The sequence below is a fragment of the Manduca sexta genome, chromosome 24 (assembly GCF_014839805.1).
Source record: "Manduca sexta isolate Smith_Timp_Sample1 chromosome 24, JHU_Msex_v1.0, whole genome shotgun sequence".
NCBI classification, from domain to species: Eukaryota; Metazoa; Arthropoda; class Insecta; order Lepidoptera; family Sphingidae; genus Manduca; species Manduca sexta.
The window spans coordinates 9,102,488-9,116,450 of NC_051138.1; the positions used below are offsets into that span (position 1 = coordinate 9,102,488).

General features: G+C 35.7%; 1 protein-coding gene across 1 annotated transcript; it reads right to left on the reverse strand.

Annotated features, from left to right (window-relative positions):
- Positions 1-1,813: 1,813 nt before the first annotated feature.
- On the reverse strand, positions 1,814-11,159 carry LOC115451675 (WW domain-binding protein 4). The gene is made up of 7 exons (XM_030180042.2): positions 10,766-11,159; positions 9,481-9,553; positions 8,908-9,099; positions 8,368-8,524; positions 8,062-8,161; positions 7,386-7,559; positions 1,814-2,042 (listed from the first exon to the last, which is right to left on the reverse strand). Coding segments are annotated over exons 1-7 (894 nt in total). The 5' UTR covers positions 10,768-11,159; the 3' UTR covers positions 1,814-1,846.
- Positions 11,160-13,963: the final 2,804 nt, after the last annotated feature.

Genomic DNA, 13,963 nt, shown 5'->3' on the forward strand with positions numbered 1-13,963 from the left:
TATCAAACTGTCTCCGTACTTTTAGCGAAATCCAATTGAGTTTATATCTTCCAGACAGGCGGAGAAATGCGGCGGGGGACTTTGTATTATAAAAACTTTTTTAGATCTTTTTTAAGGGGAACAATACCGTCTTACATATTTGTAGCGTAACTTTAACCGTTTACGCAACACAGGCAACAGAAACTATGTTCAATTTCTGCAATATTTTTCATAGATGCTCTGTTCCCATGCACGAGGGAAAATAATGCCGCGACTGTATGCACATAGTGTAATATGTATACACATTGAGGCCTATAAGGGTTCGCAAACATCTCTCCTCCCTCTCCCTACTAACCATCCTAACAAACCTCCTCCTTCCTCTTCTCTTCCCTTTTTCCTTCCGGGCCCCGTGACCGAATAGCTGCGGGTTGCCAGCGTATCTACCGTCCACTGGCACCATCAGTTATAGCGGTAGGACCACCAAATCTTCATTGGAACTGCTGTGGTTGCTAAGCCGGGGGATCGCTTGTACACTGTTAGCAGGGTATCCCCGGTTATAACAGCGACAGTACCAAAAAAAACACTAAAATATTTTTTAATTATATAAACGAACCAGTAGTACCTGAGATTTGCGCGTTCAAACAAACAAACTGTTTAGCTTTATTTAATAAGTACAGATAAGTATACATTTCGTTACCCTACCATGTACTCTAAAATAACACTATATATTATGTTACTGAAAAGCGATACACATAATGCATATATCGGTAAATTTTAAATAAATTAGGAAATGTTAACATTTACCAGTATATAAGTAAATGTATGATTTTATAAACAAGTGACAATTTTTCTGACTTGCCATGAGTTTGATATACTTAGTATGCTAGGTAACACCAATAACTAGTGGTATAGCTTCGAGGGACAGGGAGCCATGGCCCCGGGATGCACTTGAAAAGCAGTAACGATTTTTAAAGTAAGTATACAATTTGTTAATATCATAAAATACAATACGAATGCATTTTAATTTTTGGAATAAAATAATTAGAAAAATAGAGGGGCCAGACAATTTTCAGTCGGCCTCGAGTGGCAAGACGCAGGATACTCCGCTGCCATTGACGACTCAGTATTTTTGAAAATTAAGGTTTTGTATAGTATTGCTATTGTTTATAGGCGGTGGTATCTCTCAGAAACAAGCGAATACCATGCTTAACAAGTCATCAACAATATTATTATTTTTTTAAATGAAGCGCAAAAGGCGGAGTCAGATATTCGCATTCGCGAATATGAAAAGTCTAATATTCGTTACGTGACTACTGTGTACTCACATTTTAAGCTTTTCAGTCATTATTCTTGCACTACCTGAGAAACACATCACAAATTGACTAAAGTAGAGGTACCGAGGAACGAGGCGAGTACTCCTCGCGCCCGACTTTCCCGTACACTCCCCATACGAGGTTTGGCCTTAGCGTGAGAATACACTAATATCGATTTATTACTTGTTTTCATTTTTAACCGACATCTAAAAAAGGTGAAGGTTCTCAATTCGAGTCTGTATAATATTTTTTTTATGTTCTGCACCATATTCTCTTTGCATGTTAGATACTGCAGTGTAAATTCGTCCTGCGCAATCAATGATTTAAGATGTTTAATTGGGTATTGGATATTGTCACAAAATAGGTATAGTTTTATTTCCAAAACAACAAATTAATCCGGCGAGTTGTAAAAACTATATATAAAACAATCTGCAACGTAACGTATTACAAGCATTTTTCATGTAGTCTATGACTCGTGTAAAACTAAAAAACGTATAGAGCATATTAATAAAACAACGATACTATATCATACATTTTATTAGCACTTGGTAACATCAGTCATCGTCCAATTTCTGTCGAGCATTTCGTTTGGCGTTGTTAAACTTGCGTCTTTTGAACTCGACGGGTCCCTCTCCGAGCGAGCCCACGTGTTTCTCTTTAAACTGAATTATCTCAGGCTGCACTACCACAGGCGGCGGCACTACCTCCTTATTAGCTTTTGGTAACTGCAAATCAATGTTTTCTTCTGGTCTGTAACAATATAAGTAAAATTGGTTTCATTTTTTAATCGTTATTTAGTAGTAAGATATGTGGTTTCCATATTTTGGATTTTCCTTCCCGTATTTTGGACAAGCTTGCGCATCCGTGATTCTTCTGGAACTATGGGTATTTAAAGACGGTGGAGATCATATAACTCCAGGTAGTTATATCGTTTCTTTCACCGTGAACTTGCTTAAACAAATGAAATAGGAAAAAATTTAACTGAATTCTTAAAATGCCCTTACAGTAGGATTTCACGATATTCATTTGTCAAATCTTGGCGTTAGACATGATTCATATACTATCGTCATGAGTGATAGTAATAGCAGGAAATGTCAGTGGCGAAGCGTCCATACAAGCCGATTCCTACCGGGTTACCTTTTATAAATTAACTAGCTTTTGCCCGCGGCTCCGCCCGCGTTATAAATTTTTTCAGACTAAAGTTTTCCGTTATAAAAGTAGTAGTTTCCCGGGAGCCTATGTTCTTCCCAGGGTTTTAAACTGTCTCCATACCAAATTTCATCTTAATACGTTGGGTAGTTTTTGAGTTTAACACGTTCAGACAGATGCAGCGGGGGACTATGTTTTATAATATATTTTTTAGAACTTTTTAAGAGGAACAATCCCGTCATACATCATTGTTGCATAACTTTAACCGTTTACGCAGCGCACGCAACGGAAGCTCTCAAAACATAAATTGTCCCCGTGTTTGCAACATGTTTCATTACTGCTCCGCTCCTATTGGTCATAGCGTGATGATATATAGCCTATAGCACTCCACAAATAAAGGGCTATCCAACACAAAACGATTTTTTCCGTTCAAACTGGTAGTTCCTGAGATTAGCCATTACTGCTCCGCTCCTATTGGTCATAGCGTGATGATATATAACTTAGAGCACTCCAAAAACAAAGGGCTATTCAACACAAAAAGAATTTTTCAGTTCGAACCGGTAGTTCCAGAAATTAGCCATTACTGCTCCGCTGCTATTGGGTATAGCGTGATGATATATAGCATATAGCACTCCACGAACAAAGAGCTATCCAACGCAAAAATATTTTTTCAGTTTGGACCGGTAGTTCCTGAGATTAGCCATTACTGCTCCGCTCCTATTGGGTATAGCGTGATGATATATAGCCTATAGCACTCCACGAACAAAGGGCTATCCAACACAAAAAGAATTTTTCAGTTTGGACCGGTAGTTCCCGAGATTAGCGCGTTCAAACAAACAAACAAACAAACTCTTCAGCTTCATATAATAGTATAGAAGTATAGATAGGAATCAACGAACAAAGGACTATCTAACGCAAAAAGAATTTTCAGTTTGGACCGGTAGTTCCTGAGATTAGCCAATACTGCTCCGCTCCTATTGGGTATAGCGTGATGATATATAGCCTATAGCACTCTACGAACAAAGGGCTATCCAACGCAAAAAAAAATTTTCAGTTTGGACCGGTAGTTCCTGAGATTAGCCATTACTGCTCCGCTCCTATTGGGTATAGCGTGATGATATATAGCCTATAGGAATCAACGAACAAAGGACTATCTAACGCAAAAAGAATTTTCAGTTTGGACCGGTAGTTCCTGAGATTAGCCATTACTGCTCCGCTCCTATTGGGTATAGCGTGATGATATATAGCCTATAGTACTCTACGAACAAAGGGCTATCCAACGCAAAAGGAATTTTTCGATTTGGACTGGTAGTTCCTGAGATTAGCGCGTTCAAACAAACAAACAAACAAACGCTTCAGCTTTATATAATAGTACTAGCTTTTGCCCGCGGCTCCGCCCACGTTATAAAGTTTTTCAGGTTAAAGTTTTCCGTTATAAAAGTAATAGTTTCCCGGGAGCCTATGTTCTTCCCAGGGTCTCAAACTGTCTCCATACCAAATTTCATCTTAATACGTTGGGTAGTTTTTGAGTTTAACACGTTCAGGCAGATAGATGCAGCGGGGGACTTTGTCTTCTATACTTATAATAAATCTGTAGAGAGGTCAATTCTGTACATGAAATATATTTCCAAAATAACTATCAGGGGGTGATTAGGGATCGATACTGATGCCAAAAATGCAATTAGTAAAATTTTTGTCTGTCTGTCTGTCTGTCTGTATAACCGTTATAGAAACAAAAACTACTCGACGGATTTTAACGAAACTTGGTACAATTATTTGTCATACTCCTGTGCTGGTTATAGTATACTTTTCATCACGCTACAATTAATAGGAGCAGAGCAATGAAGGGAAATGTTGGGAAAACGGGAGAAGTTACTCCATTTTTTAAACTTCCGTCGCGTGTGCAACCTTAATGGTTAAAGCTACAAAGAAATCATGTATGATGGAAATGTTCTCCTTAAAATTATGTAAAAAATATCCCACGACAGCATAGGTCTATCTTTTATGGTTGACTCACCATAACACGTGTAACTCCCGATAGCTTAGCAGTTCGAAGCTTTCTCATTATATTTGTCTACTCTTACGTTTATAACACTCTCAGTCATCCCCAATTAAAAAAGTTAACATTATTAAATATTCCATAAAAAAGAATCTTAGAAATCGGTATACAAACACCAAAGTTATACATGAAATACGCTAATAATAAAACCATCATGCGTGAATACTGAATCATGCTATAAGGATTATTTTTGTATATATATAAGGTCGCGAACGCACAGGCAGACGGCTTGCTTGGCACCTAGAGGCTAGCGAATCACCTAGCGAGTAGCTTCGTAAAACGAACATTCTCGAACGTTCGCGACCGGCTCCATTTTTGAAGTCCGAAATCCACGCGGGCGAAGCTGCGAGCGGAAGCTAGTTTTATAATATATTTTTTAGAACTTTTTAAGAGGAACAATCCCGTCATACATCATTGTTGCATAACTTTAACCGTTTACGCAGCGCACTCAACGGACGCTCTCAAAACTAATAAATTGTCCCCGATTTTGCAACATGTTTCATTACTGCTCCGCTCCTACTGGTCATGGCGTGATGATATATAACTTAGAGCACGCCAAAACAAAGGGCTATTCAACAAAAAAATATTTTTTCAGTTCGAATCGGTAGTTCCTGAGATTAGCCATTACTGCTCCGCTCCTATTGGGTATAGCGTGATGATATATAGCCTATAGCACTCCACGAATAAAGGGCTATCCAACGCAAAAAGAATTTTCAGTTTGGACCGGTAGTTCCTGAGATTAGCCAATACTGCTCCGCTCCTATTGGGTATAGCGTGATGATATATAGCCTATAGGAATCAACGAACAAAGGACTATCTAACGCAAAAAGAATTTTCAGTTTGGACCGGTAGTTCCAGAAATTAGCCATTACTGCTCCGCTGCTATTGGGTATAGCGTGATGATATATAGCATATAGCACTCCACGAACAAAGAGCTATCCAACGCAAAAATATTTTTTCAGTTTGGACCGGTAGTTCCTGAGATTAGCCATTACTGCTCCGCTCCTATTGGGTATAGCGTGATGATATATAGCCTATAGCACTCCACGAACAAAGGGCTATCCAACACAAAAAGAATTTTTCAGTTTGGACCGGTAGTTCCCGAGATTAGCGCGTTCAAACAAACAAACAAACAAACAAACTCTTCAGCTTTATATAATAGTATAGAAGTATAGATAGGAATCAACGAACAAAGGACTATCTAACGCAAAAAGAATTTTCAGTTTGGACCGGTAGTTCCTGAGATTAGCCAATACTGCTCCGCTCCTATTGGGTATAGCGTGATGATATATAGCCTATAGCACTCTACGAACAAAGGGCTATCCAACGCAAAAAAAAATTTTCAGTTTGGACCGGTAGTTCCTGAGATTAGCCATTACTGCTCCGCTCCTATTGGGTATAGCGTGATGATATATAGCCTATAGGAATCAACGAACAAAGGACTACGTTTATAACACTCTCAGTCATCCCCAATTAAAAAAGTTAACATTATTAAATATTCCATAAAAAAGAATCATAGAAATCGGTATACAAACACCAAAGTTATACATGAAATACGCTAATAATAAAACCATCATGCGTGAATACTGAATCATGCTATAAGGATTATTTTTGTATATATATAAGGTCGCGAACGCACAGGCAGGCGGCTTGGCACCTAGAGGCTAGCGAATCACCTAGCGAGTAGCTTCGTAAAACGAACATTCTCGAACGTTCGCGACCGGCTCCATTTTTGAAGTCCGAAATCCACGCGGGCGAAGCTGCGAGCGGAAGCTAGTTTTATAATATATTTTTTAGAACTTTTTTAAGAGGAACAATCCCGTCATACATCATTGTTGCATAACTTTAACCGTTTACGCAGCGCACTCAACGGACGCTCTCAAAACTAATAAATTGTCCCCGATTTTGCAACATGTTTCATTACTGCTCCGCTCCTACTGGTCATGGCGTGATGATATATAACTTAGAGCACGCCAAAACAAAGGGCTATTCAACAAAAAAATATTTTTTCAGTTCGAATCGGTAGTTCCTGAGATTAGCCATTACTGCTCCGCTCCTATTGGGTATAGCGTGATGATATACAGCCTATAGCACTCCACGTACAAAGGGCTATCCAACGCAAAAAGAATTTTTCAGTTTGGACCGGTAGTTCCTGAGATTAGCGCGTTCAAACAAACAAACAAACAAACAAACTCTTCAGCTTTATATAATAGTATAGAAGTATAGATAGATTAAAAATTAAAAATAATAAAAGAAAAACATAACCATATAACTAGAATAATAATAGTACACTCAAACATGTCATCTTATACTTATTCAATTAAATTACTACTTTAACGATAACTGTATATAGTTCATATTATCAATTCGTTAAATTGTAACTCGCGCGCAGTGCTCGCGCTTTATAATCGAAGTGAACCCGGCCGCGCATAGCTTCCCTCGCGATATTGTTGTCTCTTTCACACGCAGCGCGGTGTCTTTGTCTAATCTTTTGGAAGTGACGTAAAAATACATGTGTACGTGCGTGTCTGTGACCTGTGTACTTCAGGGTAACCTGAGAATTTGCGGCTTCATGTTGAGCAATCGGCGCGAATTTTTTAATAATTTAGAATATATAAATAGTGTTTATGTATACTGTGCGTTATTAATATTTGTTGGACTCTTTTTGGTACCTATGTTCAAAATATGTGATTATTTTTATAATTTAGTGTTTAGATATAATGTTTATGTTAGAAAGAAATTTTTATGTATTATGATATGTTACTGATTTTAATATATTGTGAAGAGTGTATTGCATGTTAACGGTAGAAAAAAATATTTCCTCGGGTTCCCTTTCGATAATTTTCGCCCTTCGCCACTGGGAAATGTATTACAATGTGACGTACTTGTTCACAATTGGTGTCCACGCGCCATAAGGTTTGGCAGCACGGGGCGCAGGACCATAGTCCACAGTGTTTTTGGTTGATGGAGGATCATTTTTATTGACAGCAAATTCTTTCATTTTCTCGCGTGCCAAGTGTGCGTTTACTTCTTTTATGGCTTCATTTTGCTTGGCCAGTCTGAAAATTTGGATACAAAGGAAAGCTGTTAAATCCTCGTATTTTGTGTTTTATATGAAATTGATTTGAGATGCACCAGTGTGTCGTATTAAGTGTTAAAAATGTTTTTTTATATCTTCCTAACCGAATTTTTACCATTATGTCCAATTTCAGCAGAGATTAGCCAAGTACGCAGGGTAGATAATAGTGCACAAGTGTATGCGCAATTCACAGGTGCTCTCTCTATTCCTTCACTCTCACAGTCCAAAGAGGTGGGAAACTGACATAACCCCAGAGAGATCAGATGCAGGACTTGAAATTGGTCTCTGAGCTACAACTAAGTAATATTTTAAGATGGAAAAACCCAGTTACAATAATTTTGCCCTGCCCAGGATTCGAACCCAGGACCTCAGCGCGATAGTTGTACTCGTACAGTGTACTATTCAACTACCCTTCCAAGGCAGTCCTGTTAAAAATAATGTTACTATCGACCCATCACAGTGGGTTGCATGTTTCAATTTACTTTAGTTTTTCTACTTTTTTCTTCTTTTCCGCTTCTTTTAGTTTTTTCTTCTCTTGTTCTGCTATTGATAAATACTCATCAGGGGTGTCCCATGTGGTTTCTAGAACAAAAAGTGTACAGTAAGATTCAAGAGTTAATTGCTTACTTTCAGTTCACATAGTAGTTCAAGTTATCGCGCCAAGAAAAATGAGCAGTTTCGAAGCAGGTACGTAATTTTTTCCCGAATCTAAATACACTTGCCTAGATAATTCATAAAATATAAAGAAAAAACTACAATTATTGAAATGTAGTTAATATTTTTAATACCGTTAGTAATAGTGTTCCAATAGTATAGACTCCCATCCTCATTCTTAACTTCATGCCATATTGGATCAGTTATTTTTTGTTGTGAATGACTACTCCCGCTTTTGACAATTATAGTGGCTTCAGCACCACCTTCTTTTTCTATTATGTCACGAATGCTCTGAAATATAAAAAAGCCTTATGAATGAATTATATTATTTATAACATTAAAGCTATGTGTTTATTTATAATCTAGGGTCATATAATGGGCAATATTAATAAAATATAACCCATCTAGTATGTATACACTTTAAAATTTATTAAATTATTTTTGCCACCAAGCAGCAGTGTGGTCACTGTTGTCGGCTGGTGTGAATAACATTGTAGCCAGTGTAACTATTGAACATAATAAGACTTATATCTCAGGATGGAGAGTGCAGCGGAATACCAAACAAAACTTTGTAATGGTGTTTCTACTCTTCATAGACGGTTGTATCGCTTACCATCAAGCGAACAGCAAGCTTGTCTCGTCATTCAAAGCACTAAAAATAATACTAACTATACCTGTGAAGTAATATCAGCATTACTTTGTACATCTTTCAAGTAAGCAGCCATGGCTGCCGTTTCCATCTTTTTAATGTCTTCATCAACTTTAGCCTTCTGTTTAAATTCCTTTGCACTTTTTTTGCTAAGTTGTGAGATGTGCTTCTGAACATTTTCTTTGTGACGCTTCCCATTTTCATGAAATGATATTGACTAAAAAAAAATATGTTCACATCGAATTGATAACTTCCCCCTTTTTTTGAAGTCAGTAAAAAAATAGAAATAGATGATCTCTACAAGTTTTCAAAACCGATTACATTATTATTTACATAGTTGCAGAATATTATCATATATTTAACATTATAGTATGAATAAACTATGAGAATATGTAGATAATATAATGATTTGTTGTCTTTACACACACTTCTTGGTTTCTGTTAAGAAAAATCTTTTTAGGCTCGATTGATATTCATTATAAATAAGCTATGTTTTACCACATAGGCTTCTTAGCTAAACAATTCACCTGCACTGTCCAGATGGTTATTATTGTGCTTATATATATATACATATAATATATATATATAAAATACTTACAACTTTATTGTCAGCAAACCAACATTTACAGAATTCACAATATTTTCTTGCTTGGGACTTCCAGTATTCAGTCCTGGAAAGAGAATAGATATATTCTTAACTACATATTATATAACATATTGTTCAGAGTGTGCGCTGCACACGGGCGCAGTGTTAGGGGGCGCTAGACACGACACCTTCAATGAAACATGCGTCACTCACGACACTGGCGCTCTCAAACAACCTGCGCCCATGCTAAGTCCAGCGAGGGACTTCTTTACTTTACACAATAACATTTGATTTAATATTAAGTATCAATTTTATTAAAGAATACATTGTGTCCTAGGGGATGCCAAGGAATTCATTGCACACAGGCAGCGCATGAGCTAGAGCCACCTCTGGTGATTACATAGCTGCCTACAAACTATATAGACAGTAGAATACTTTTAATATGGATGTATTAATTTTCATTTTAAAGAAAAAAAATACAATCTCCCAACCAACGTCAATTAATAAACTCATCCCTAAACCATATTAACTAATGAGGGACAATCCAAATAAAAAAAAAACTTACTATTATTATTATAATTGTATATATTGGGTGAAAGCAATAAGCATCAGTTATGGAATTGATATGCTTACTTTGGGAATTGATGCAAAGGTATTTAAAGGCTACAATCAGTAATTATAAAATCTAAATAAAACTGCATTTACACAACATTTCCATAGGTCATCAGCATTTTAATGAAACTGAATTTAAAGAAAATAAATACAAGATTCTCTATTTAAATAGTAAAATTAGTTAAGAGAATATAAGTACTATAATGAAATAAATAAGTTACTGCCTGAATAATGATTTTATTTTATTTTATAGGATAAATAATAAAATTGATCTTATACACAAATCTTACTAATATCAAATACAAATGTTAGTGCACATTTGAATGTTTGCTGAAAGTAAACACAAAAATTGGCACAAGGATTTGGTTTAAATTTGGAACAAAAATAGACCCTGTCCTGATTAATAGCACATTAGTTTGATATTTTATCTTAGATGCATTCGGATTTTAAAAATCTTAATTATTATATAAGTGGCGCCGGCATCGTATATAAGGCACTATGGATCTTTACAGGGATAGAGTAAGCTAGAATAATATGAAAAGTTGCTTTCTAACTTTTATCTTGCAAAGGTACACAGTGGAACTTTTATAGCGATATAGAAGTCCACATCAAATCCTCGCGGTTGAAACTGGCAGGCACATCTGGTATATCATAAAAACAAACAAAACACATTGCTTACACTTACATGTTAAGATAATAATGATAAAAGTATTGAACACTTAACACTGAAGTTATTTTTTTGCTTTTTGTAGATTTATTATCAGAAGGTAAGTATCATACTTATCTATTTTCGCATAAAACCATTATAGTTTTTATTTTGTTGAAAATATTGTAGAAAGTAATCAAAATATGTTTGAGCGCGGTACTTAACACAGAGTATTACGAGCCTGTACGGTATATGAATTGTCTGATTCACAAGGAAACCTTATAATTTGTAAAATATACGTGAGCCCTACAGAAAATTATTAGTATATAAGCCAACGATAATTAATAATTCAATCCAAATTATTTTGTGTAAAAGATGATTAAATAGGAGCTCTGTGGCAACTGGCAGCTGTCAAAATACCATGTGATGTTGTGCTTAAAATCGATTGTTGTAAAAAAAACGATTTAATTTTGCAAAGTATATTGTATTTTGTGGTCATTGGAAAAGAATAAATGAATGGATTTCCTATTTAGTCCAAATTATTTTGTTTAACTGTATCGTTTAAATGACAATTCTGCCAATGTTAAGTTTAGAAAGATTATTGAAATTATTGAAAAGTCCTATATGAAATTTCTGAAATATCAGCAGTTTTACGATTTTTTCTTACGACAGGACAAATCTCAAAGCCATCAACCTAAATATGACAAGGATTCAGATCAAAATTTGGTCATATAATTCATAAAAAATTGATTATTAAATAATCAACGGTAATCGATTAAACTTTTTATAGATGAATCGTTGTAAAAATATACACAAATATTTTGCCTATTATGTTTCGACTTCTCTGTCAGCAATTTGTGGACGTGTCTCGTGGTGTCTCGAACTATGATGAAAGAGTATAAAGGATGACCGATATGGTCACGTGACATGCGGCACTTTGAATGCACAAAAAAACTTTGTGTCGACATTGAAGAATTAAAAGAGAGATACATAAGCCCAAAAAAAGATCAAATAAGTACAAAAGGGGTTAGATTCTACAATAATATAAATATAAGACTAACTGAAACTAATTTATAAGTAACAATTGTTAAAGAAAGCAATACCTGTTGTTACAAACATCCAGTAGTGTTTAATTCATATTTGTACATTTGTATGTTGCACTATTCCTTGCTAAAAATTTAAGTTACAGATTATTTGGTTGGTCAGAAATTATTTGGTTGGTATTATTTTATAATAAGTTATAATGCTCTTTGATCGAGAAACATAACTATGTCTCAGAAAAACTAAATAAAATAAATGAGTGTAAAGATGGTGGTTAAAATGATCAATTATAATATTTTTTTACAATAACAACAATATAATTATGTATATATTTCCGTGCATGCAAAGGATGCTTAAAATGCTTCGCCAATTGTAAAAATATATCTTACATTTCATCTTTATGTTGTTTCTTTTATGTTTCATTGGTTATGCAATAACAATTCTATTAGTATTCATAGCAATATATTAAAGTATTGTTTATTACGTGAAGTATAATAATCATTACTATTTTACTTACTGGGTGTTGGAAGGCAATATAAATTTACACACATCCCTATTCTTTGTCTATATTATTCTGTGATTGTCATTGTCTGTGGCCTTTCCTCTTTTTCTTTTTGGCCTCCGTAAAAACTGTAAAGACGTGTCGTGTTAATTAAAAATTAAAGCTTCCAAAAGGTTTTGTTTATTAATAAAATAAGAAACCCAAACCTTAATACCAGGAATATTGTTGGAAAACAGTTACCTTTTACTCGTGGTACTTTTAACGTGTGATATATACAAATCTTCTCAAAATGTAAGGAACGAATATATGAATTTGGTGTAGGATTCCAATAACGTCGCCCAACATTCTCAATCCATTTTGCCCTGGGTTTTAATTTTTTTGGTAATCTAATAAAAATATTCTGATTTCACTTAGTTTGTCGTTCTGGATAATACAATATTGATGTGTGCTCTAACATTCTTTCAAAGATAATAACCGTAACTGATAAACGGGCGTCTGGTAAAATATCGATATCAATAATTTCCAAACAAATCCACCCATCCCTAAGCTCGTGTATAAGTAAACATAATGATTTTAATGTATATAAATCACGCCTAAAAAGGTCCGAAGCTTAACAAACCAGATCCACATATCATTTTAATTAATAAAAACAAATCCAAAAAGTAAATATACAAAGATATTTGCTAATTTTCGGTAAAAACAGTTACTAACCTATGAAAAGATATTTAGGGGTCTTTCTTGCGTGAATTCGATTTTCATCCTTACACACAACACTGAGTCATTTTCGAAACTTAACAAATACACTAATAAACAATCTAAACAATTGAGAATATTATTATTTTACTTTAAATTCAATATTTGTGAAGATTTGTTTACATCGTTTGACACTACATGTACTTGTTGTCAGGGCTGCAATAAATGACATCTTTTGCCGCAAGGCGGTCCCAGTGTGTTGTAGTCTCATTGTAGTAAACGAACGAATATTCGAAGAAAACAGTTATTTTTTGTCTTTTTCTGTTGCGTGCCAATTGAGCTTTGAGTATAAGAGTTCGACATTTATATTTATAATCTGCATCGATTTCCGTAACATAAATATAACTTACTCATATAGCTAACTTTTGAGGCCTGTCCTCTTTATTAGTCATTGGTCTCGAATTATAAAGACTTAATTGAAAATGTCAATATTGTTTTGCTTTGGTTTTATAATTATTTTGCATTTTATATTTGAATTTGTTAAATATATTTGTATTTCTATGACTAAAATGAAATTAAATGGAATATCATAGACATTCCTAATTTTTACTCACTTAGTGTGACCTTTTTTTTTTTTTGGTTTCGCGGAGAATGTGCCTTATTACTACCGCCCAGCCTTCATAGGGGGGCGACTGAGCGGTTATGCTGAGGTAACCGTGCCTTACGACCCGGCGTTGAGCCACCCGGCGTTGAGCCACCCGGATTTGATGATGACCTTCGGGCGACCGCCGGGCCGAGTCCCTAGCCCTAAATACAACTTAACCTATGCACGGCCTACCAGCTAAAACTCCGCGGTGGCTCTTTTCGGCGCATTAGGGACGGCTGCGGGCCTTCTCTGACTTGAAGTGTCTAGTCGGCGACCGCAGCCGCCCCTGCGCGGTGCCGCCTTGCGGCCCGTCTCCTATTGGGGGGGGGGGGTGCTCAGAAGCCCCCACGCACCG